At 40.9% G+C, this 26,621-nt stretch overlaps 2 protein-coding genes across 6 annotated transcripts; one reads left to right on the top strand and one right to left on the bottom strand.

Annotated features, from left to right (window-relative positions):
* The first annotated feature begins 265 nt into the window (after positions 1–265).
* On the top strand, positions 266–21,834 carry xpo7 (exportin 7). Of its 5 annotated transcripts, none has more exons than XM_058617318.1 (28): positions 266–378; positions 4,976–5,122; positions 6,381–6,474; positions 6,576–6,742; positions 6,854–6,919; positions 7,406–7,510; positions 8,107–8,272; positions 8,441–8,514; positions 8,665–8,784; positions 9,468–9,614; positions 9,716–9,888; positions 10,925–11,118; positions 11,218–11,323; positions 12,022–12,157; positions 13,105–13,178; positions 13,344–13,424; positions 13,590–13,653; positions 13,788–13,896; positions 14,448–14,554; positions 14,651–14,739; positions 15,373–15,480; positions 15,573–15,655; positions 16,400–16,614; positions 16,698–16,836; positions 16,948–17,105; positions 17,884–17,982; positions 18,073–18,200; positions 19,575–21,834. In XM_058617318.1, the coding sequence occupies exons 1-28, from the start codon at positions 346–348 to the stop codon at positions 19,666–19,668; spliced, it is 3,276 nt and encodes a 1,091-aa protein (XP_058473301.1). In that variant the 5' UTR covers positions 266–345; the 3' UTR covers positions 19,669–21,834. The 5 variants fall into 5 exon arrangements, with proteins under 5 accessions (XP_058473301.1, XP_058473298.1, XP_058473300.1 ...); XM_058617315.1 differs by having other exon boundaries at positions 8,441–8,568; XM_058617317.1 differs by lacking the exon at positions 266–378 and adding an exon at positions 2,797–2,829 and having other exon boundaries at positions 8,441–8,568.
* Positions 21,835–23,220: 1,386 nt separating this feature from the next.
* Positions 23,221–25,868, bottom strand: pbdc1 (polysaccharide biosynthesis domain containing 1). The gene is made up of 6 exons (XM_058617541.1): positions 25,648–25,868; positions 25,264–25,329; positions 24,906–24,965; positions 24,626–24,766; positions 23,699–23,810; positions 23,221–23,575 (listed from the first exon to the last, which is right to left on the bottom strand). The coding sequence occupies exons 1-6, from the start codon at positions 25,675–25,677 to the stop codon at positions 23,484–23,486; spliced, it is 501 nt and encodes a 166-aa protein (XP_058473524.1). The 5' UTR covers positions 25,678–25,868; the 3' UTR covers positions 23,221–23,483.
* Between the last annotated feature and the right edge of the window lie 753 nt (positions 25,869–26,621).

Raw genomic sequence — 26,621 nt, 5'->3', positions numbered from 1 at the left:
TTTTGGATTATTTCAGTCATAATGACAGGCTGGATTAAATCAGTCCTGGTTTACTACAATCCTAGATAACTGCTGCTCTGCATTATTTCAATCCTGGATTACAATTGAAAACTGAAAAGTTCAGTACTGTATTGTTTTAGTCCTGGATTACAGCACTGGATTGTAGTCCTAGATCACTTCAATCATGTCTGACAGAATTACTCATTATAAGATTATTCAGGTCTCTCCATGTAAACCTGATGCAAACGTGCTTTGGTGTGGAATGAATGGGCAGCTGTTCACGTGGCCTCCGCGGGGGGCGCTGTTGTCGCTGTCCATACCCATAAGCGGGGGAGTGAGAGGTGCATGAAATGGAGAAAAATGGCGGATCATGTGCAGGTAAGTGGAGGATTCATGTTTTTGTGACCGACAGTTTCTCCGGGAACGGGAGGAGGAGTGTGAGCGCGTATTCTGGCGCTGTGCTGCCGCCACGGGGGCCGTGTGCGGCGGTTGCGTGCGGGAGTCGGCCGTGTTGCTGCTGCTGTGCGGCGTTAAAAGAAAGGATGTGGCCGCCTGTGTGTGTTGACTTGTGGCCTGCTGTCATTGCTGAGGCTGCCTGTGGATGCTGGGGGTTAGCTCGTGGTAGCTGCGATCACAGAGAATGATTTGAGGCTGTGAAATTGGACGAGAAGCCACAAACGCTGTGCCTTAGAGTCTGCGCGGTTCCCGACGTTTGTGTCGGTTGGAGGCACGGCACCGGCGGGCTAACCGTGCGAGGGAGCAGCGTGTTTTATTGAAGTAAACAATAAAAGAGCATCGGTTGTCCGCGGACGGCTAGCTGTTGTCAGGCTAACTCTGCCTGGTTACTGAGAGTTTGGCGCCAGTGAGCAGCGAAATGTAAACATTAATCAAATAAACCCACTTTGACTCGCCCCGTTTTAGCATTTAAACCATAACCGTGTTTGTGCACTTGTTGTCCCGCTGGGCTAAAGCTAGCTGACCACATAGCATGCTAGGCTAATGTTAGCTCCAGCCTCCAGACGTCAACTTCTCCCGCCCGAGCCCGTTTGAAAACACGGTTCGGTTTATCGGAGTGTTCGTCTCCGGATCTGGCCTCGTGTGTCCGCCGCTGCTGGGGTTATGGAGGGACACGGGTCTAGGTTTGACACCTCGGGGGTTTTGTTTATGTGTATAACAGAGCAGTGCAGCTGTGTTGAGTTAGCTTGGCTGGAGATAGCCGCTCCACACCGACACATGTCTGGGAAGCAGGGGAGGAGGAGCAGGAGAAGCAGAAGCAGGGCAAACCCCTGGATCTGCCCGTCACTTCTCCTCCATGATGATGGAGAGGAGGATGCTCGGCTGCCTCCTCATCCCAGAAGCCAGCAGAGTGGATGCTGGTGCGGACTGAGAGGCTGTGACAGCGGTTAGTGTGGACGTGCAGCTCCAAGAGAAGCCGCTTCCCTGGAAACAAGGGCTCAGGGGTTGCCAGATATGCGAGACTAAAACCACCTTTAAAAATAAAACTGCTCGATACCAGAAGTCAAAATATACACACTGCTGCACTATATATAAAGTCGTACAGCATAGCTGTCATTTCCAAGTGACAAAAAAAAGTTAAAATATCATATTGTCGTCACACTTGGCTGCAGGAAACTATGGAAATATTTGTCACATGTCATAACATTGTTGAATATTGTAGTGAGATATGATTTGAATAAATAAACAAGTACTAGGTGTTACAGTGTTACCGCCTTCTGCTCTTTGCATATCAGTGAAAGCAGTGAATGTCATTATTTACTTTCCAAAAAGATTATTTTATATAAAAATAATTCATTTATTTTTAAATAAATGTAATGGGGCTACAACGATAATTCAATTTAATCAGTTTCAGTGTTTTTTTTTCAGTATTTAAAACCAGTTTTTCTGATTTTTCAGCTGCTTAAATGTGAATATCTTATGGTTTCTTTGCTCCATGCAACAAAGATATCATTAAAACTGAATCATTTTTGTTTTTTTGGACAAAACAAGACATTCGAGAACATCGTCATTTCCAGATTTGGTAAACACCGATTGACCTTTTTCTGATATTTTACGGTCCAAACAAGCACTCCATTAATTGAGAAAATGAACATATATATATATATATATATTTATTTTTTTTTTTTCTTTGGCAGTTATATTGTGCACATTGATATCAAAATGGTGTTAAATTTACATATGTTGTGCAGCCCTTGATAACACCATGGTAACTAGACCAACAGTAACATAGTAATTGTGGTATTTTAATGGTAATGTTATTATTTATCGTGTGTCTCTTTGGAAAGAGCTTGCGTTTGACTACATTTTGTCTGAGTGAAGATGTTGTACGTTTGTTTATACTCCAGAGTGTAAATAAAACCTTCTGAATTCTTCGTTGTCCGCGACAGAACATTTGCCGTAGTTTTTGGCTTATTTATTCACAGACACATCCTGTGAGCTCTGGCTTTGCTGTGGTTGAAGTGTGTAAACACTTTTCTTTGGCTGGATTTTGTCTTTCCTCGCATCTTCACACAGTTTTACAGGGTGATGATTTGCCAAGTTGCTTCTCGTATTACTCTTAATTCCCCAACGTGTAGGTCACTGCAGACTGGCAGCGTCTGCATATTCATTTTTTGTTTGTCCGTCACCGTTTTTTCTTCTCTAATTTCCTGACACAAGGACATCATAGTGCTTCCACAGTCTGATTTAGAAGCCTCTGAAGCCTTCTCTCTCTCCACGCTCTGATGATCATCATCTTTGCTGTACTAGATCTGTAGAGGCGGCGGTCAGGGTGTAAAGGTTGCTGCCGGGCACATGTGGGATAATGATCCTGTAAGTTCTCATTTCCCAACACTCTGTTGAACTGCGGCTAAAACAAAAGTATAGTTTTTGCCAAGAGTAGCTAATGTTTATTATCGTCACAAATAATGTTTGTGAAGAAACACTTTTGGTTTCACAATATCATGGAATTATTAATATTGTTACATCTCTATAAACGTGTAAGGTCTACAGAAACATTTAAGATTGTTTCACTTTGGGTCAAACTGAGAAATCACAATAAAACACATTTGAATGTACTGATAAAGGCAGCAGTGGCTCAACAAACTCCTGTGTGTCGTGATGTAAAATCGTTTGGTTATAAAAGTCACACAAACTTTAGTTTTCCTGTTGGAAGTGGTCTTTTAACGGAGAGATAAAGCAGCGTACATATTCTTTAGTAGGGCTGTAAGTAACGATTTTTGTTTTATAATCGATTAATCTGATGATTCTTTTTTACTTGCTCAGTCCACAAAATGATTAATTGTTGATCAGTGATCATTTAAATGTTGTTTTATGTTTTCCACAAAATTAGGAATAATTTCACAAACAAAATTATTAATTTTTAAAGATTTATTTGTCATATGGAGCAAAGAAACCAGAAAATATTCACCTTTTCACAAGCTGAAAACTTGAACTGAACTGAAACCCCTTGAATCGTTAATAGTTGCAGTTAATTAAGTAAAGATTATTGATCTTGTTGTAGACCTGTTCTAAGTAACTTTTTTTCTTGTCTCCTCTGGCAGTCGCTGTGTACCCTAGGAGCTTTGTGTGTCGCTCAGTACATCGTACAACTTCAGAAAACTCTAACTTTAATATAAATCGTATAAATAGTTGAGTCTCTCTGTATCTCCTGCTGCTGTAGTGTTGGACACTTTATTTACAGTATTTGTCGTCAACACTTTTAATTTGAGTTCACTTCCCGTTGATAGTTTCAATGAAGACTCCTGACTTTGACGTTGCCTATAAATATGTTTTGGTCCTCCTCAGTCGTCCCTGTCACATGACTGTCACATGACTGTCACATGACCACCTGCCTGTTTATGTGCCGTGACGTCATCTGGAGTGTTAATGATGAAGTGAAGTATTCACAGTCAGAGCTCTTATCTGACGCCAGCAGAGTTTTTTTTTTCTCCCTCACACACACACACACACACACACACACACCACAATGAAACACGACCCCCTGCCCTCCCCCCTCCTTCAAACCCAGACCTCCATCACCAGTAACTTTGTTTTGTAACCTGCCGGCTCCACCATTTTAAATTTATTTATGAGTAACTGGCATCTTGCTGTCACTGTGTGCATGGCTCACCAGTTTTCGTCAATGGAACAAAACATCATGAAAATCAAGAATGTGAGCTAATTTTTTGGTTATATGGCAAGAATTTGTTTTAGTATTTTTAGGATTTAATTTGAACATTTGTGCTGAAACTGATGATTATTTTCAGTCCAGGCTCATCTGGCAATTATTTTCTTGATTAATTATCGTTGTTTGGTTCATAAAAATGTCAGGAAATGATTAGTTCTGTGTTCCGTAAACCTCAGAGATGATGACAGACGAGCAGTGTTATTGACTTTACCAGGGCTGTGACAACAATCAACGAGAAAAACAAGCACATTGTCATTTTTGAGGTTTGGGAAACAATGAAAGACAATGCAGGAGAAAATAATTGACAGATTAATCGATAACCAAACTAATAGCTGCTACTGTCATGGACGAACAAAGGAACATATTTATATTTAAAAAGCTTAAGACGCACAAAGAGAGTCATTTATCAAAGTATGAATTTGTTTGTTTGTTACAGGCCTGTTGCAGACTATAGTATTAAACAGTGAACATGTTAGTTGCTAATTACTAGGAGAAATTCAGCATAGATTGTATGGTAAGTTTAATATTGTTAAAGCAGAGTTGATGTCCGACAGAAAACAATAATATTGAATGTTTTGTTCACAAAACAACACTTCTGTGACACTTTTACTTGAGGGTGAAATGGTTTACGTGTTGAAGCCGTGTTGTTGGAAGAGGAACACGCTGTTCTCTCTCTTTCACGGATGATGCTGATGAAGATTCAGAGGATCTTGTCTGCGACACACGTGTGTGTGTGTCTGTCGCTCACTGATAAGTCTGTTGTCTTCCACGTGTCTCTCTCTTTATCAGGGCCTTGCCCAGCTGGAGATCCTGTGTAAGCAGCTGTACGAGACCACCGACACCGCCGTCCGACTCCAGGCAGAGAAAGCTCTGGTCGAGTTCACCAACAGCCCCGACTGTCTCAGCAAGTGTCAGCTGCTGCTGGAGAGAGGGAGTGTGAGTGTCCACTGTGTCCAGCTCACTGCGTCACTGTCACCTACATGCTCTACAACACACCGTTTAAAAAAACAAGACCAATTCTTACCTAACGTCAATGTTTTGCTGCAGAATAGAGCTGCTCAGTACCTCATTTAAGCATCATCGTCAATTGAGGTTGACTGATAACTCATTTATAAGTAATAATAACAATATTTGCAATTTTTATCACTAATTCTGCCTATTTTTTTTACTCAGAAACTTGATACTTGGTCACTAAAACTTTACTTTCTCATCCAAAAGTATCTTTTTTTTTATTAGTTTTTTAGGTTACTTGTGTCATGTAGTTAATGTTTTTAATATTACTAAATAAAAATACCGTGTATAATTGCACCACAATGCAGATTTAAAATTTAGATTGAAGAGACCGACTGTTAGTGTTGCCGAGTAACTTCAATAACAATTTAAAATTGGCTTAATTTATGGGCCAAAGAAAAAAATTGCGTCCATTACCGACCATTGGCTGCCCTCTTTCTGAAAAAAAAATTGGCATCAGCTGTTGTCATAGAAAAACCCACATCAATCGACCTTTAGATCAAACACTCGCTTTTGTTGCCTCATTCAAAACAAAGCTGGCACAGTTTCCACTTCTGTAACTAATCTACAGAATAAGTCTCTCTGATATAAAAAAGGTCCTGTTTCACTCACACACTCATTCATCACAGTTGCTCTTGATTAGTCGCACTTCATCGTGAGAGAACAGAGACAAAAACCCTGAACATTAACATGTTTATAAGTCACTCTTGTTGATTCCATCGTGTGATAATTAAAGCTTATTTGGTTTCATGCTCTGCTGCCGTTAAGTTACCAAAAACATGTTACTAATGTTGCTAAACAACATTACACCACTCGCAAAAAATCTGAACTTCTTGGCAACTTGTAGTGCGTTTTTTTGGGGTGGAGCTTTGGCCTGAGGGGCTGACGGCCGGACAGGGATGAGTGTAACTGTTAATGTTGCTGTGGATTTTCCGCACTTAACTAAACTCCAGTGCTCTTTTTATGCTCAACATTTAAATTGTCTGTACTTTTGAAAATGTTCTGACAAAAAGTATGTTACTACCATTAAAAAAATACATGACTTTCAATGTTTTGGTTGGACCTTTAATTAAAGGACAGACAGGATGTATTAGTTGCATTTTGTCACTTGCTTAAGTTTCTTTCTGATTTATTCTAACATGGTTTGTTGTTTTGTTGTTTTGTTGTTTTGGTCTCGTCGCAGTCGTCATATTCTCAGCTGCTTGCGGCCACATGTTTGTCTAAACTGGTGTCTCGGACCAGTAACCCTCTGCCTCTGGAGCAACGCATCGACATCCGTGAGTGAACTCCTCCTTCTGTCTGAACAATGACACTGCTTTGTTAGTGTGTTCCTGCCCTGACCTCGCTCACCTATTATTAATGTTTCTGTAACGTTCAGGGAACTATGTACTGAATTATCTGGCGACGCGGCCGAAGTTGGCGGCGTTCGTCACCCAGGCGTTGATCCAACTGTACGCGCGGATCACCAAACTGGGCTGGTTCGACTGTCAGAAAGATGACTACGTCTTCAGGAACGTCATCGCTGATGTGACGCGCTTTCTACAGGTGTGTGTTTGTGTGTGTGTGTGTGTGGTCATGTGATCGACCTGCAGACATGTCGGGGTTTTGTGTCACAGCTGCTTAGTTAATGCGTCACTGTTCCGTGTTTGTTTACAGGATAGTGTTGAACACTGCATCATCGGTGTGACCATTCTGTCCCAGCTGACCAATGAGATCAACCAGGTACGCTCTCATGTCTTTATGTTCCATTTACGTTGGAGGTTGGAAGTCGGAACTGGGAGTGACGTCACCATCAGGCTGATCGTGTCCTAGTTGTGAAGTCGGGGGGGGGACATGGATTTCAAGATAAACTTAATTGTCCAAGAGGGAAATTTGTCTTGGTCATCAGTGACACTTCAGGCGATGTTCAATTTAAAAACAACATCATTTAATTGAACACATAATTTGGCAAGAAAGCCTTTGTTATTCCTGCTCTTTTTCAGTAGAGACAACTTTTAACAATTAAGTCCAGAAAAGAAGAGTCTTTGCTTTAGACTTAAGTGGCAGCTATCTTGGAATCCTATGTTCGGGTTTGTGGTTTTTGCTCCAACTTTACAACTTGGAAATCCAACCTGAGAGGGTGTTCCAGTCCTAACTTCCAACTTCAACTGGACCTCACCATTCTTCTGTTGACTCTGTGTCGATAAACATCGTATGTTTTCTCCGCAGGCCGACACAACACATCCTCTCACTAAACACAGGAAGATCGCGTCGTCGTTCAGAGACTCGTCCCTCTTTGATATCTTCACTCTTTCCTGTAACCTCCTCAAACAGGTACGTCGTCTCAGAGGAAAAGGAAACAATATATTTGTACTGTGCGTATGTTTGTGTGTGCATTTCTTGGGTCATCAAAGGTCACGTTTTTGGCCGTTGAAGGGCAAGTTCAAGTTACTGGAACGGAGATGAATGAATCTGCCACGAGAGACATTCAAGGAACACCGTAACTCTCAACACTCTGCCTGATTTGTACTGGAAACCAGATGTTTTTTTTTTACTTCCTTTTATAAAAGCTGTTACGGGGGTTCGAGTTTTGACAGGAAGTGGCTGCACTTTGCACATGCGTAGAACCAATCAGGATCCCAGTGTGGATCAAGTGTTGACGCTCTACTCCAAACAAAGGTCTGCAGATAACCTGAAAAATCCTGCTGCTGCCAAAAGTCTGGGAATTGTGATCACAAATTTCCCTGGAATATTTAGGTTTAATTTTAAGCTTTTATTATTCACCTCTAATAAGTATAATGACAATAAAGGCATTCAATTCAATTCAAAAATGGAATATTATGAGTCTAAAGCTGCAAAAACTGTTCAGAGGAGGTAAAATATCCACTGGTCAGCCACCGATCATAGTCTCTGCGTTTCTGTGTCTTCAGGCTTCGGGGAAGAACTTAAATCTGAACGATGAGTCTCAGCACGGTCTCCTGATGCAGCTGCTCAAACTCAGCTACAACTGCCTCAACTACGACTTCATAGGAACTTCCACAGACGAGTCGTCGGACGACCTCTGCACTGTACAGATCCCCACGTCATGGAGATCAGGTGAGTGAGGCGGTGTTGTGTCTGTAGTTCAAAGCTCCAGTGGGTAAATGTTAATGAATATGCAAATGAATGGTGATGTTTATGGGACGATTTAGTTTATATCCATGTATATACATGTGAACACGTACTACACGACGACTAACTCTCCGGTGTATTCCTCTCCTGCAGCGTTTCTCGATTCCTCCACCCTGCAGCTCTTCTTCAATTTATATCATTCCATCCCTCCATCACTTTCTCCACTGGTGAGTGACGGGGGGGAAAAACAAACAGGAAGAACACATGCTGCCTTGTTATTGGTGTGAACACATCTTTTACTTTGACAGATCACGATCATCACCAGGCTTGAGTTTTTTGTGTCATGCTCATGTGTTTGTGTTTGTGTGTTGGTGCAGGTTTTGTCGTGTCTAGTTCAGATCGCCTCCGTCAGAAGATCCCTCTTCAACAACGCGGAGCGAGCAAAGTTTCTGTCACACCTGGTGGACGGAGTCAAGAGGATACTGGCCAACCCACAGGTGAGTGACTCACCTTCTCAGTGTCAGTTTCATGTTCTGCTCTTACAACACTAGAATATGTGAAAATTTCACTAATTGTTTAACTTCACTAACCAGTTACTGACAGTAACGGTATTTTAAAGAGAAAAATGTGTAAACTAAACATTAACCCTTTCACTCCGCACAAGTCGCCATAGCTACACCACAGTTTGTGCTATCGGAAACATTTCCAGCGGTTTCTGAAAGCTGAGCAGTTGCACGTCAAAGCCAACGTGTGGTTATTACGGTAATTTAATTAAATAATAAAATCAGCGCCTTTGTCACCAGAGAGGAGAGAGTTGGGAAAAACGCCTGGAAACCTTTTTGTTTTTCTTCATTTAAAATTGTTTTTTAAACAGTATTTCAACATGCAGTAAATTGCTAAATAGATATATAATAAATAAAAATATATAATAGATATTGGAAGTTATTCGGGGAAAATGGGCAAAAGCACTTAGTTACAGGACATTCTCTGGTCCGTTTTTATGGTTAGAACAAGCAAAGTAAAACAGGTCATCAAAACCAATTTGGAAATATTAACCTTCGTTTAGCAGCATTTATCAGGTTTGTGAGAACAAAAATGTCTATTTTCCAATAAACGGCCGTTATAAAAAGTGTCAAATGTCTACGTCTTTAATATACGCAGTATATATCTCGTGTTCCAGTGTTTACCTGATCCCAACAACTACCACGAGTTCTGCCGCCTGCTGGCGAGGCTGAAGAGCAACTACCAGCTGGGTGAACTGGTCAAAGTAGAAAACTACCCCGAGGTGATTCGGCTCATAGCCAACTTCACCGTCACCAGTTTGCAGGTGCGTGTGTGTGTGTTGCTGTTTTCCTCACATAAAACGATGTATTCAGTGTTAAACCACTCAGTGGTTCACTCTTGTGTGTGTGTGTGTGTGTGTCACAGCACTGGGAGTTTGCTCCCAACAGCGTCCACTACCTGCTGAGTCTGTGGCAGCGTCTGGCTGCGTCCGTTCCTTACGTCAAAGCCACAGAGCCTCACCTGCTGGAGACGTACACGCCGGAGGTCACCAAGGCCTACATCACGTCACGGCTGGAGTCAGTCCACGTCATCCTCAGGTAACATCACACACATACACACAGTCAAACACACACAGCTCATTATTTTCTTTTCTTAATCAGTTTTCTTCTTAATCTTCTCAGTGGATTAGTTGTTTGGTCCAGAAAATGTCAGAACTTTTTTTTGTCCAAAAGGCAAAAATGATTCCGTTTTAATGATTTCTTTGTCATATGGAGCAAAGAAATCAGAAAGTGTGCCCGTATAAGAGGCTGAAAGGTCAGAGAGCTTAGTTTATGTAATTAAACACTCACACTGATTAATTGATTAACAAAATAGTAATTAAATAATTGATTTATAATGTATTTATAGTCACTGTCCCATATTTCCTCTCAATTTCAACTGAATCCAAACTCAGAAAATATAAAAAAGACTTGAAATGTCACACCAAAGTTTTTCAAAGTTGGCTAAATGGATCAAAGGCAGATGGGAATGACTGCGATGGAAACACTTTCCGGGAATAAAAGAAGAAAGAGAGAAATCATGTGTTTTTGCTTCACTAGAAAATAGCACAAACAGTGGGCGAGCGAATGAACGTGTGAACTGATGAGCAAACCCCGACATTCCCTACGTTTTTTGCACAATAAACCAAATATTACAACAACACTGAAGCAGCAGTGAAGCTATTGACGCCACCTGCAGCTTATTTCAGTAAACTAATGCTAAATTATATTTAGCTAATATTATTAGCTTTACAGCAGTTTGTGAAAATGGTTAAATGCATATTTTCTTTCAGTGAATCTTTGTAAATGTGGTTAAAATCTGCGAAACAGACAATCTAGATACAGACAGGAGTTTTTACCCTGATTTTAATGTTGTTTACATTTGAGTTTAACTCTTATATCAGTGTTTGGAATCATGAGAGTCGTGATAAATGGAATTTGGGCTTTACAACTTTGACATTTTTGTTTATTTTCACTCTGCATCAGATGTTTAAAGCTCACTGTTTGTCTCATAGCGACTTCTGAAAGTAGGCGGAGTCACTTGTACACTCACTGATCCCGGTGTGTGTGTGTGTGTGTGTGTGTTTCTGCACAGAGACGGGTTAGAAGACCCTCTGGACGACGCAGGCCTCGTCCAGCAGCAGTTGGACCAGTTGTCCACCATCGGCAGATGCGAGTACGAGAAGACGTGCGCTCTGCTCGTCCAGCTCTTCGACCAGGCGGCTCAGTCGTACCAGGAGCTGCTGCAGTCCACCAACTCCAGCGCCGCCGACATCACCGTGCAGGAGGGTACGCGCTGCCAACGCCTGACCAACACCATTCACCGCGTTGTTTGTTTTTGTTTGAATCTCTGATCGTCTTAAAACCTCCCGATTTGTTTTTATTCAGGTCGGTTAACATGGTTGGTTTATATAATCGGAGCGGTGATCGGTGGGCGGGTGTCGTTTGCGAGTACTGACGAGCAGGACGCCATGGACGGAGAGTTAGTCTGTCGGTAAGTGAACAGTTGTCATGTTGTTTGGAACGTTGAACGTTAATACATTGAAATACATTATACTTTGTTAAGATTAAGTATTCTTCTAGTTTTAACATAGTTAAATAACAACGTAACATTTGTAAGGTGCATACATTTCAGTAAATATCAGCTTTTTAAAGTGCAGGTAACTCTGTTTTAAACAATCAGAACCTGAAGCAGACACGAGAATTTGTTTGTTTATTTTCTGACTCCACCACTGACTTCCTGTGCAGCGTTGATCTGCCTTTACACTCTTATGTAATACACTATAAAATATAACACGATTTTTATACAATATTTTTAATTGTGAGTTCCATCTCACAAAAAATAGATCTTTCTTCTATATTTGAAGATATATCTTTGCGTTTTTTAAATAATGTAAGTGGCGGGCCAAATGAAACCCTGGTGTGGGCCAACTTTGGGCTGCAGGCCCCATTTTGAGAAGCAAGCTCTTTTTTGATATTTAAAAAAAATTGGAATTTAATCTGAAATAGCCTGACTTTGGTCGATATGTAATTGATACAGAATTTATTCATTCTAATTTTCTCTGATATGAAATATATGAAATATCATAGTTTTCAACTCCTGTGAATGTCGAGAGAGAGAGAGTTCTTTGGTACAGTGTTTAAATGTGGGAGGCCAAAGGTCAAACATATTTTCTTCTCTGAACACGTCAGGGTGCTGCAGCTGATGAATCTGACCGACTCGCGGCTCGCTCAGGCGGGGAACGAGCGGCTGGAGCTCGCCATGCTCAGCTTCTTTGAACAGTTCAGGAAGATCTACATCGGTGACCAGGTGCAGAAATCGTCCAAGGTGAGCGACCGCTGCTTTTATTAACCCTGTCCTGACTTTACACTCCCATTAACCCTGTATGTCTGCAGGGGGGGCGGGGCTTAAGTCTTTTATCCTGTGTGTGTGTGTGTCCACGCTGACGACAGCAGTTTGGCTCTTGTTGTTTTTTGGAGTTGTCGCTTCGGGATCACGGACTCTTTGTTCGGGGCAAAGAAAGATGTTGGTTAGTTAGCCCCTCCCCCTGAATTGTCATCACAGAGTTAAACCCTGAGAAAACACACTTCAAACAATCTGTGGACGTCATGGAGACCAGATGTCCCGCTTAGTTCCGGATTGTCCCGGTCTGTCCCAGTGTGTCCAGGATTAGCCTGGTTTCCTAAAGAGTGTGAAACCCTACAACGTCCCAGTTTTCCACTTTTATAATGTGTCACAATAATGACATTTAATGCTATTTTAATACTGAACAGGATTATTTGTTGGATATTCGTAACACCACTGATAGATTAATAACTGATTAGTAGTTGCAGCTAATCTGTTACCAAATTTATTGCCAACAACTTTGCTTCTATTGTTTTTTCTGGTTTCTTTGCTCCATAAAACAAAGACTTAGAGATTGTGATTCACCAACAAAACATGTGAGAACATCATAATTTTCTGACATTTTGTAGAACAAACAAGTCGTTGATTGATCGAGAACTCGATTGCCAGATAAATCGATGATGAAAATGATTGTTAGTTTCTACTATAAACTGAATAATAATAATAATAATAATAGCCATTTAAAAATCTCCTGGACGTTTACTCATTCATTTTAAAGGTGCAGAAGAATGTAAAGATGATATATAACAAATATTGATGTCATATTGGCAAAAAGAAAATGTTTTCTGTGCTGGAATAATTAATGATGATGAATGGATGAATGTTAGTACTTCAGGGTGTCACATGTTTGTTTGTTTGTTCACCTGCAGCTTTATCGACGACTATCAGAAGTTCTGGGTTTGAACGACGAGACGATGGTTCTCAGCGTTTTTATAGGGAAAATGTGAGTAACTCATTTTTTATCTATACAATTTATGTTCATTTAGCGGTGACATTTTTAAGATTTGAAGGGTTTTGTTGTGTTTTAGTTTTTGTGTTGCAGTGAGAATTGTTTGTCAAAGGCAGACATCTTGGATTAGCAGGAAATGATGTTTTGTGTGTCTTGCAGCATCACTAACTTGAAGTATTGGGGCCAGTGTGAACCAATCACCTCCAAGACACTGCAGCTACTCAACGACCTCTCTTTAGGATATCCTTCACTAGTGTGCGTCTGTGTGTATAGTATATACTCGTGTGTGTGTATTTGTCACCTCTTTAGGACGTTTTCTGCATATTAAATAATGAATGTACATAAATGTTTAGACGCTCAGTCTCGTCCTTGTTCCGTTTCCTCCTTGACTTCCTGTTTGTTCACGTACAGCAGCGTGAGAAAGTTGGTAAAGCTCAGCGCGGTCCAGTTCATGTTAAATAACCACACGGTGAGTACACCGTTACACAGCAGCCGCAGCTGTTTACCACAAACATGCTTGTGTTTTATTTGTTGTTAAATTCAATTCAGTTCAATTCAATTGTTGTGTGTGTGTGTGTGTGTGTGTGTGTGTCGCTGCATCAGAGTGAACACTTCTCTTTCCTCGGAGTGAATAATCAGTCCAATCTGAGCGACATGAGGTGTCGGACCACTTTTTACACTGCGCTGGGACGCCTCCTAATGGTTGATCTGGGTAAGTACACACAGTGGACGTTCACGCAGTCTTTATTCTTTATTTCTACAAAATGTATGAAAGAAATCATCCAAAGTGATCAGAAAATGGCGATTTTAGCCACATAATAAAGTTTACAGCAGCTTAAGTTGTAGATATCTTAAGAATACTGTATTTTTACTGCTTGATCTCACATTAAGAAATAATTTTCCAACAAGAAACTGAAGTTTGTGTTGCTTTGTAAACTGTTTACTCTCAACACCAAAGTCATAGAGAAAATCAGCGTTTTTAGCTCACAGAGACTCAAAGAGCTGCTGTCTGCTGCTGCCTCATTTGATAAGTTTGTATCACGTCTACAGTCATATAATAACACATTTGTACTTAGTGATGAATGCAGCAGTGGATCAACAGCACCTGTGTGCTGTGATGTAAAATCGCTGGTTTTCTCACACACAAACTTGAGTTGGAGATTAATTTAGCAATGAATTACTGATTCATTGTTGCAGCAGTACGTCTGAAAGCGTGTTAGAATTATGGATAAATATAAAAGATGTTTGTTTGTTTGTTTGCAGGTGAAGACGAGGACCAGTTTGAACAGTTCATGTTGCCTTTGACGGCTGCGTTTGAAACTGTCGCTCAGATGTTGAGTACGAACACTTTCAACGAGCAGGAAGCTAAGGTGACACACACACACACACACACACATATATACATATGATCATCTTAATATAAACTACCAACTGTCATCGTCGTCCTCCTCTGTTGTCTCCTGTAGAGGACGCTAGTGGGTTTGGTCCGAGACCTGCGAGGCATCGCGTACGCCTTCAACGCAAAGACGAGCTTCATGATGTTGTTCGACTGGATGTATCCTCTCATGTCTCACACACACACATATACACACAGGGTCCCCACAGGTCCTTGAAAGTTTGTGAATTTGAAGTCAAAAATTGTCCTAAATTGACATGTGGTGATTGAAAGTGTTTGTTTTGTGTAGGAAAGAAGTGAAGTTGATATTTCGGTAAATGTCTCCCTTGTTTGTTACGACACCACCTACTGTTTCTGGCCCTGCGTTGCTTGATGGACAAACGTGCGGTCATAATTCCTCGCGGTGATGTGGACACTGTCCACTGTCTCTCTGTGTCCGCCTTTGACGTGAGATTCCACGCAGAACAATAAGCAAGAGAGAAAATGATGACGTGATGTCTGTGAAATTAAAATTCCAAGAGATCTCTGTCTCACCAAAGGAAAATGACAAAGACTGATTTTGACCAAGATTTCAAGGACAATCACTTGTCCAGATGTAGAGCAAATCAATAAAAGTGGACAAAGCCATTGTCCTCCAATCTTAAGCTGTGTCAGCACATTCAGTCCTTGAATTTCAGGGAATTGGTGCTGGAAAAGTCCTTGAATTTGCTGAATTTGTGGGAACCCTGCGCGCACTGTAATTGTTTTCACCCTGTCATATCTGAGCAGTTTCCTGAACACACCCACCTGCAGATACCCCGCCTACATGCCCATCCTACAGCGCGCCATCGAGCTGTGGTACCACGACCCAGCATGCACCACGCCTGTCCTCAAACTCATGGCCGAGCTCGTCCACAACAGGTGAAGACACTCTGCGACGCTCGGTCGGGTCACATGATCAGACTCTCTTCTCATGAACTGGATGTAACTCTTCACTTTCTCTTCTTCTTCAGGTCTCAGAGGCTTCAGTTCGACGTGTCGTCACCAAACGGCATCTTATTGTTCAGAGAAACCAGCAAGATGATCACCACCTACGGTCAGTTCACCAAAATAACAGTCAAAATAATTCACTGGATTATGACTGAACTGTTTACATTTTAATCACAGCATCTATTCATCAATGCCTCATTTATTTATTATTTTAAATGTGTTCATCTTTTGATTCTGATCTTTGATTATGGTGATTAATTAATATAAATAACTTTTGTTGGTTCCATATAAATGTATTGTTACATCTTTGTGTCCATGAAATCAGCCATTATATGGGCGAGTTTCCATGGAAACCAAGACATTTCCCCGATTATGATGTTGCTAAAACTATATTCACTCTTTGAAGGCTGCAACTAAGGATTTTTTTGATAATTGATGAGTCTGTCAATTCTTTATTTTGTTATTTGGTCCATAAAATCTAAAAAAACAAAAAAACATTTGAAATGATGTTCTCAAATGTCCAAAGTTATATAGATTTAATGATTTCTTTGTTACATGGAGCAAAGAAAGCAGAAAATATTCACTTTTAAGAAGCTGAACAATCAGAAAACTAGTTTTAATTATTTTTAAAAAACAATAAAACTGATCGAATATCAAACTCACTGACGATTAATTCAGTAATTGATTAATAATCGATCCGTCGTTGCAGTCGTTGACATGACTATGATTTGTACAACAGTTTTTGTGTATAGATATTATTGTGTTATTGTGTTGTGTAATCGTTTTCTGATCAGACGTCATGAAAAGAATAATCTCAGTTTCTTCATCTGTTCGTCCTCGTCTTCCTCAGGGAATCGCATCTTGACGTTGGGCGAGGTCCCGAAGGACCAGGTGTACGGCGTGAAGCTGAAGGGCGTCAGCGTGTGCTTCACGATGCTGAAGGCGGTGCTCAGCGGGAACTACGTCAACTTCGGCGTCTTCCGTCTCTACGGAGACGACGCCCTGGACAACGCCCTGCAGACCTTCATCAAACTGCTGCTGTCCATCCCTCACAGCGACCTGCTCGTACGTTACAACATTACATCATCACACACACGCGCCGTTAAAACACAGTTGAACAGCTGCTGACTCTCTGTCGCCCCCTGCAGGATTACCCTAAACTCAGCCAGTCATTCTACTCGCTGCTCGAGGTGTTGACGCAGGACCACATGAACTTCATCGCCAGTCTGGAGCCGCACGTCGTCATGTACATCCTGTCCTCCATATCAGAGGGGCTCACGGCGCTCGGTGAGACGCCTGCTGGTCAAACGTGATATTACAGCGTGTGTGCGTTACATGTGTGTAACGTGTGTGTGTGTGTGTGTGTGTGTGTAACGTGTGTGTGTGTGTGTTTGTCAGATACGATGGTGTGCACAGGCTGCTGCTCCAGTCTGGACCACATCGTGACGTACCTGTTCAAGCAGCTGTCACGCTCCACCAAGAAACGCCCGGCGCCCATGGCAACGGACGATCGCTTCCTGCTCATCATGCAGCAGCATCCGGAGATGATCCAACAGGTGAGAGGGAATTTATGACTACATTTTGGTTTATTATCTTAATGGTTAATGTAATTAAATGATTGTTTTTGATCAGGGGTCACGGGCCACATTCGCCCCCCCCATTGATGTCTGTGGCCCTTCAATTATTTTAAAATTACAATGAAAACTAAATCATATTATTTTTGAGGCCTTTCCCATACTCACAGATTTTTGCGACCGCATCAGACATGGTGAAAATTAACATCTGAAAGTGGTTCAGTGAATGTGTGTCAAACATTGGATGTGGGAGGGGCAAATGAGTGCACCGCCCCCTGTCCAATTTCACCCTGAACAGCACAAATCAGTACACGTGTAGAAGGTCGGGATTAAGGAAAAATTACATCATGACCATGATCCAAACCCAACAGGCCGCCATCTTGACTTAAACTGCCACTTTTTGGCGATTTTGCACCGATGATATTTGAATGAAATTGTCCTAATTTGAATTTTTAATAACTGGCTTTTTTCACCGATATCAAAATAAAATGATTATGATTTTATGGACAGTTTTTATCCATATTTACTGTGAGAATAGGAACAAAAAAAAATACAACTGTTTGTTTTTGCATATAAATGTTTGTAATTATTCACTTTTATTCTTTTGGTGTGTTTAAATGAAGATGAGAAGGGTGGGAAATCTCTGGTTTAGACTGAGTCATGTCATGTAAACAACTCTTCATCTTGTAATGCTTTTATTGTGAAGCATGTAATGGGTTGTTGTCGTGTCTCAGTAACTGATCATGTGACTGTGGTGCAGATGTTGTCCACTGTTCTGAACATCATCATCTTTGAGGACTGTAGAAACCAGTGGTCGATGTCACGGCCGCTGTTAGGCCTCATCCTGCTCAACGAGAAGGTAAAACAAACACACACACACACACTCATCATCATCTACATGTACACACGTGTGTGTGTATTAACACACGTGTGTGTTGTTGTCCCGCAGTACTTTGCTGACCTGAGGAACAGCATCGTCAACAGTCAGCCTCCAGAGAAGCAGCAGGCCATGCACTTATGTTTCGAGAACCTGATGGAGGGAATCGAGAGAAACCTTCTGACCAAGAATCGAGACAGGTAAAAAAAAATTCAAATAAACAAATAAAAAAGTCATGAAATGGTTTGGAGGAGTTTTATCGCTGCACTCACATGCACGCGTGACTTTGCAATAGGGCTGCCACAAACGATTATCTTGATAATCAACTTGTCACCGATTATTTTTGCGATTAGTCGACTAATCGGATCATACGTACATTGCAGCTTTTCACACCAGCATGCAGCTGCATCTATATAACCATCATTATAGTGTTTAAGGTATGTGCTAACTAAAAATAAAGACAATTACGATGATAGTTAATTTAACTTTTTAATGAACTTTGCAGCTTGTAGCAGCATTTCTGACATTTTTTAATGTGATTTAAAAAAAACTCCTTTTACAGTTTTTAGCTGTAAATGTTTAGTGCTTTGTAAAATGGAACCAAAAACAATGCCCTATGAATATATATTATAAAACACATTTCCTATTCAAACATGACATCGCTGTTATAACGTTACAGTGAACTCATAACAAATGTGTGCTAAGGCTAATGAAATCGTCATCGACAGCTATAAGTTAGTAGCTCGACATAATCGCAACGAGTCGACTAATCTTGGCAGCCCTACTGCAAGTCTGGAGCTCCCCCTGCTGTTTCAGAGTACATATTATTATTATTATTATTATTATTATTATTACAACACCATCTTAAACGTCCGTCTGTCCGTCCATCATCTACCTCGCTGACGCTGCCCCCTCACGTCCCCTCTCTTGGCTATGTTCCTCTACAGAAGCAGCCAATGTGTTTTTACAATAGTCCACAATGGTCAAACTAGGGTTTAGGGCTGAGCGATTCATCGAAATTTTAGCGAAATCATATTACGGCCTCCTGCAATTTTCAAATCGCAGCAGGCGCCATTTTTGTTAAAGCCAAAATGTGTCAAAATATCATCTTTGTTTCTCACAGATTTGCACAAATAATCACACAAAATATGTTTTTCGAATGAAAACCTGAATAATGATGTTAAAATAACCACTCCCTCTGATATCGCAAAGATCGCAATTGCAATTCAATATTTATTCAGAATTGTTCAGCCCTTCTTTGGGCGTGGGTAAAAGTGGAAACAGTAAATATCAGGATATTTTATATCGCTTTAGAGACAACAAGATTTTTTTAGTCCGCTAGATGGAGCCAAGTGCTCACTCTCACTAAAGCTGTTGTGTGAGTATATGATTCACAAATACTCAGTAAATCTCAATATCGTGATCATATCGTATTGAGGTGTCTGGCGATTCCCACCCCTAAGACAAACTAAGCATATTTTGAGTTTTGATGCTTAAAATACTTCAAAAATTCAATTTAAAAATCCTTTTTTTGTGTATTTTACTTATATGTTTGTGTGTGTGTGTGTTTGCAGGTTCACTCAGAACTTGTCGGTGTTCCGACGGGAAGTCAACGACAGCATGAAGAACTCGACGTACGGCGTCAACAGCAATGACATGATGAGCTGACATTCCACACCGCAGAGTCTCCCCACGCCGCAGACAGAGCCCCGCCCCCTCCCTCACCCCACCTCCTCCACCGCCTCTGCATCAGCCTGGCCCCGCCTACCTCCTTCCCTCCCTCCCCCCCTCGGGCCCGGATGCCCAGGGATCACCTCCTCCTCCTCACCTGGATACACGACGTACGGGAGCGTTGGTCACATTCAGCGAGTTGCCCCGCCCCCCCGCCCCGGCCCTGCCCTCTCACTCTCCTCATCCTTTTTGATATAAGCATATATAAATATATACAGATCTATTTTAAAGCCAGTCTGACTGTCTGACAGAAGGGGGCGCATGTGTGAGGTGAGCGTTCACAGAGGAGGGGGTGGGGGGCGTGGTCAGGCGAGATCAGGCGGGGAACGCCGGTAACCGTAGTAATCTGCTTCTGCCCGCCTTGTATAGACGAACACAGAAGAAGAAAAAACAAACAAGAAACACGTGTACATTTTTTTTCGTAACATTTTGAACAATGTTTATAAAAATGATCGAGTTTAAAAACAAAAGACGAGTTGAGGAAAAAGAAAAAAAACAACAAAAAACGTGTGATTGAGCTTTTTACAGTGTAGTGAGTTAGTGCAGCTGTCTGTCTGCGAGGGGCGTGGCAAGGGGGTGTGGCCACAGGTTCACATACACACTAACACAAAGGGAGAGTCAGAGCAGCCATGTTGTACATTTTTCTCAGTCTCTGGTTTATAGTGATGTAAATAGTCACGTGACCCCGCCCACAGCAGCAGTAGGGCGGGGCTGATTTAAAGGGACAGTTCTGTTATTTATCACCCGACGTCCTCTCCTCATCGCGTCCGTGTTTCTGACGCGTTAGTCTCCGCATCGACTCGCGTCACTTACAATTTGATTTATTAAAATTTCAAGACATTTAAATCATTTCAATACGTTGTTTTTTTGTTTTGGGACCATAACAGCTGATCACTGTTATTGATCAGATCAAACATCAATAGCAGGAGAAAAAAAACAATACATGTGTCACGTTTTTCTCAACAAAAAAGAATTTGCCGAAACTATTAATAGTTTTACGTTTTTAAAGTGTAGCTGTATGAGGTACTGACACGTCGTCGACACAGGGGGGCGCTCACAGTCCCTTATACAACCACACTTCAAAAAACATGAACTATCCCTTTTTTAAGGACTTGTTTCCTACAGTTATTTATTGAGTAATTTGAGAATGACACTTTTTTTTTACACCACCAGGTTCACACTTTCACCGATTCACGAGCCCTGATTTCTTCTGTTCCCGGTGTGGCGTGCAGCTACTTCCTGTCAAAAAACCTACTCCACAGGAATTAGCTTCACTTGCGTCACATGCGTAGAACCGACCTGAGTTTCTGGTACAAACCGGTTTGCCACACTCTGTATTCTCACTCACATGGAGCCAGCATGGACACAATGACATCATTTTCCTTTTTCTGACCTCCCGTCCGTCCGTGTGACCGTGTGTCTTGTCTCTTTCAATCAAAAAGCAACACGCTTGCTTGTCTCCCTGCGGCGATTGACGTGTAAACAACATGGTCACGGCGACATCTTCCCCTCTGGTAGGCTGGTGTGCAGTTCCCGCCATTTTGTTTACACTCTGGATTCCTTGGACCAGGTTTTGGGACGGCCCCGCCCCCTTTTAGGTCCTGTGGTGGAGTCCTTTTGGTGTGAGTGTGTGTGGGTGTGCGCGTGCGTGCGTGTGTGTGTGTGTGTGTTTGTGTGATGTGGCGTCTCATGGTGCTTGTGATGAAGCTCAAACAGTCCAAGTCTGTGAACTCTGATGATGGTGGCGTCCTACTTCCTGGTCGTCTGAGCTCCTCTGAAGGAAATCGCCTGGAGATTATTGATTGATTGATTGATTGATCGGTCAATCATCAGATTGTCAGAAGCAGGAGACGAGTGTATTAGCAACACGTGTTACTCTCTCTCTCTCTGGAGACGATGTCGCTGCTAACTGTTTGTGACAACTAGCTCATCTCTAACGTGTCTGCGCTCGCGGACGCCGCGTCCCCGAGTCCCTGATGTTTGTGTTCTGATGTGAATGTGTCGGGTCCATAGAGTGAGTAGCTGTTTGAGTTGTTTGGATGTCTGCTACATTATAGTGTCAGCATTGTGACTGCAAATAAACCTCATTGATTTTTAAAGCTGCCGCTTCTCTCCCGCTTCTTTCCTGTCACATGACGCACAAACACACACACACGCGCCACCTGACTGTTAAAACTAGGCGAGACAACATGTGCAACAGTTACTTATTTATCCTTTATTTAGCCAGGAAGGTCCCATTCAAGGTTATAATAGTTTAGGATTTTTCATTGGTTTTAGTTTTGAACTTTTGTTTGAGTTTGTTTTTATTAGTTTTTAGAGCGCCTTTAATACTTGTTTCTTTCGGTCCATAAAATGCCTTTGAATGTGAAGACGGTGAAACTATGTTTTGCAGCTCATTCCATGTCCATGGTCCAGAGAAGGAGAAAGGAGCAGTTTTAGATGTTACCAAGAACAGCCCATAATATCGATCTACTTGCTATTTTTGCTCACACAAACGGTGTAGCAACAATACTAAGGTTAAACGGTATATAGTGTGTACGACTGACTTCATTCACAGAAATGAAAGTCGTAGTATCTTGAAAGTCTTGAAATCCTACGTCCGACGTTCCAAGTTGGAAATCCCGAGTTCCGTGGAGTCAGTTTTTAACTGGACTTCCGACTACAACTGGAACGTACCACTGTGCTGCAGTCACATGATCACATGGCGTGGTGAGTCCATGTGAACGTACCCACGTTATCTCCACGACATCCTAAGTATAAAGTTGTGACCTTTTCACAGACATATTTTGAAAAGGACCAAGTCCTTGAAACATCATTTATTTTGCGGATGTTAATGTGTTGTATTTTTTATTTAGATGTTTGTGAATTGTGAACTTAAAGGTTTCCAAGTTTTTTTTTTGGTGTGTAGCATTTAAGTGTTTTCATTTTATTATTATCATCTTCCAAATGGGCATATTTAGATTTTTCTACCTGAGCACTACCATGTGGCACTGTTGCCTAGCAACTGTTTTCCCAACTTAACCATTTGAACACAGGTGTACTGTTCAGAAAATCTAATATTCACATGTTTTCTTTGATCACAACAACATTGCATAATATTCTTTAAATACAGTGCAGCAGGTGACGTTAGTTTTACTTAAACGCACATTGTTTCAAACAATATTAATGGATGTTCATCTATGCTAAACGCTAACGTAATCTATACAGTTCTACTTTTGGAAATGTGAAATAAGAGTTATTTATTTTCAGAGATTTAAAATGGTTTAGTTTATACTAAGAAAATGATATTGTCTTGATATAATGGTGCTTTTCTACAACACAGTTCCAGTACAACTCAACTCTACTACTCATTTTGCTTTTCCATTAGCAAGAAGCAACCAGAGGCTCCAACTGAGTGAGGACTCTGTCTCCATCTAGTGGACGTTAGGAAAAATAGTGCATCCTTCCAAGTCATCATACTGTAATAAGATGTGAGGTGAACACTGATGATCAGGTAAAATCTGACTTTATTTGTTTTCAAACACGTAAATTCGGTTAGGACATGAAAAAAAAAAAAAACCTTGGCACAAAAACCTTTTCTGGTGAAAAACGAACTGCAGAGATGATGATGTTCAAGAAAAAAAAAATAAAAACAACTTTAACAAATGTTTTTTATGAAATTTAAATACTAATGTTCATCAGTTCATATTTCTGTTGTTCCAGCAGGGGGCGCTCCTGTGTGTGGGTTGGATCATCGCTGGTTCACTTGGACGTTAACTCTTCCCACTTTTGGACTTGAACACAACGTCGTTGTGACCTTCTCTGTTTCGGGCGATCTCCACGGCGAAGAACTGGATCCTGGTGGCTGCGATCGGAAATATACAAAAAAGTTGAGCAACGAGTAAAAGACTTATCTTAAGTTATTAAGTTAAAAAACTTGAGGTAAGCATTATTTTTCTTAGAAAAACATAGACAAATTGTAACTTACCAAACATCGTATTTTCCTCTGTGTAATCTTTCTCGCAGTCCAGACGCAGTAACGTGCCATAGTTAAAATCCTGGACCACGCCTTCAAACTGGTTACAGAACGGACGCCACCTCTGCACACACACAAGAAACAAAAAATGTCAATGTTAGCATTGAGCTAAGGGACACTGTACGAATTTATCCCATGTTGCAATAACAGAGCTCTCGGAATATGTGATCATGGTGAATTTACATTATAATTATTATAATGAATTAGTATTTGATATGATATTTGAAAATGCTGCCTGACTCACAAACCTACAGTTCCTTGCGATTTATTTTAAGCGCCACAAAGGTGTCTTTGCAGTTGTTCCCCGACCTTGTGATTTGTAAAATGTCGGAAAGACTACGACCAATCTGCGATGTTTCTGACCAAAGTATAAAGCATTTCTTTAAAATTATATCTCAAAATTTTGGTCAGGATTATCATGACAGGAAACTTTTGTTTTTTTTCAGCCCATGTCTTCACAGTCTACAGGGGGCGCTAAAATCTAAATCTTATACTTTATTTATCCCTTTAGGAAAATAATTTCTCTGCATTTGACCCATCCTAGAATTAGGAGCAGTGGGCTGCCACACTGAGTAGTGTATGGGGGTTGGGTACCTTGCTCAGGAGTACCCCAGCCCTTTTGACCTGGTGGAGACTTGAACCGGCAACCCTCCAGTAACAAGCCAAGTTCCCTTTCCACTTGGCCACGGGCTGCTCAAAATGCCAACAATTAAAAAAAAATTAAAAACCTATTTTCGACTCATTGACTCCAAACTAATGCTAAAGTGAATTAGCACACCAGATTAGACCTCTGTTTATGCTTATGTTTTAAATGAATATTGTTGACCTTGCTGCACAGACAGAAACACACCACTGGGGGGCGGCAGTGAGCTCCCTCACCTCTTTGGCTTCATTAGATTTCAGATCGTCCTGGTTCAGCACTTTTATGTCGAGCTCTTTGAAGATCTCTCTGAAGGATGAGTAGATTTTGTCGTCGACCTTCGTCAGTTTCAGGAACTTTGGGTCCACAGATGAAATTAGCTGCAGACACGAGACGAGAGTTTTCATCACTACTGCAGATTCAGGTCGAGCTGATACATCGTTATTAACAGTCTTAAGTCAATAATGTGTTGGTGAAACGTAAATGAATGATAAAGAACAAAAAGGGTGATTTTCTTACATTGAAGTAAACCTCTGCGTGATTGTACGCCTTCATCGCCCACATGGCTTCCACTCGAGACTGGAAATAAAACGTAAAAACTCAATATATCTTATATTTATCATTAATCACAACAGAGTAACTAGCTAAATCGATTTTATTTATTCATTTATTTATATTCATAAATAATTCATATTCATAACAGGTGCATTATGCTAGGTTCGTCAATTGTTAACGTTGCGAGTTAGAGCAGATTAACAAGTGGATTATTTTTTTATACCAAGTACCACCAGAGGAAGCTCCCGTACCACTGCTCAAGGGGTTTCCCTATGTTTCCCTGATTACGACAGTGATGAAAACATGAATGTTTTACACTTACATCATTTCCGTAGGCTTCTGCAGGCAGAGAGAGCGCATGCGCAGCTGAAGTGGCGCCCTCCACCCCCTGAAAACATAAACACATTTACAGTTACAACAGTGGGTGTGTTTCAATGAACACATGAATTGACGACTATGTTCATGTCCTGACTGTTTCAATGTGTGTTTTCGCGACAACAGTGACGTCACAGCTGAGCTGACAGTCTCGTCCACACATGCTTCCTTCTCGGCTAATGAGCGTTAGCAGAGTTCGCTTAAATGTCGTACTTCTGTGTTAGTTTCACTCGGTTGTTTTCGCTTTTGAGTGTTTGTTAAAAGCAAATGTGTTGAATTAGTGTAAAAACTCGTCACATTAACAGTCACGGCTCATGTTTTCGTTTCTCACCAGAGAAGCCAGCATGTCCTCCGTCGCCATTTTCTCAAACGAAGATCGTCTCAGTCAAGATGAGTCACTCCTCCAGGGCTTTAGCTGTTAACGCATGCGCTCTGACGTGGGTGGTTAAATATCAAACTATCTGTGTATGACGATTTGTTTCACGTTTGTGTTCCACAATACCACGTGAACAGTGTAGAAATAAGCTTATAAATACTGAAACCACTTCTCGACAACAGTTTGACTCACTGACGCGCCCCCTAGTGGTTCATTACATTAAAAAAACATTCATCTTCAAACCGAAGTGAACGGTCTTTTCTCATTTGAGGGGAAATCTTTGTGCCCAAATGTGACGTCATGATTTAAAGGGCCATCGGATTTTTTTTTTAAATTTTTATTTTATGTCATTTGTTGCGTTGTTTCAAACGTAGATGTACAAAACACTTATTTTAAACAAACATCTTTTTTATTTAATCATGGTATGTTAGTTTTAAATGGTATTTAAATAGTTTTTAACGTTATATAAAAAAAAAAAGAATTGTCATGGTCGCAAGTTCAACTCCACCCCTGGCTGATTGTACTCAATTCCCTTGTAAGTCACTTTGGATAAAAGCGTCTGCTAAATGACATGTAATGTAATGTAATGTAATAAATTAACTGTTTTCATAGCTATAAAATGACCTTCTTTTTTTCTTTTGGTCAAATTGTGAAGTCAAAATAATAATAAAAATGAATTACAGTTGCAGCCGTTCATCTAATATTTCAATATGTTTTCTTTATTTCACAGCTCAATTTTAAACAAAAATGTTCTGTCACATGTTTGACTTATATAAAATCGGATATAGCAAAGATTTTAAAGCGGTTTTAGTAAAAAAAAAAAAAAAGAAAAAACATTTATTCTGTAATTGAAATGACAATACAACACAATCCAAATTCGAATAACCTCTTACATAAATGTGTGATTTGTATGGTTTGTCTGGGTGAGA

The sequence above is a fragment of the Solea solea genome, chromosome 19 (assembly GCF_958295425.1).
Source record: "Solea solea chromosome 19, fSolSol10.1, whole genome shotgun sequence".
NCBI lineage: Eukaryota > Metazoa > Chordata > Actinopteri > Pleuronectiformes > Soleidae > Solea > Solea solea.
Note: the sequence above shows the minus strand (reverse complement) of the source record. Positions and strands in the feature narration are given on the sequence as shown.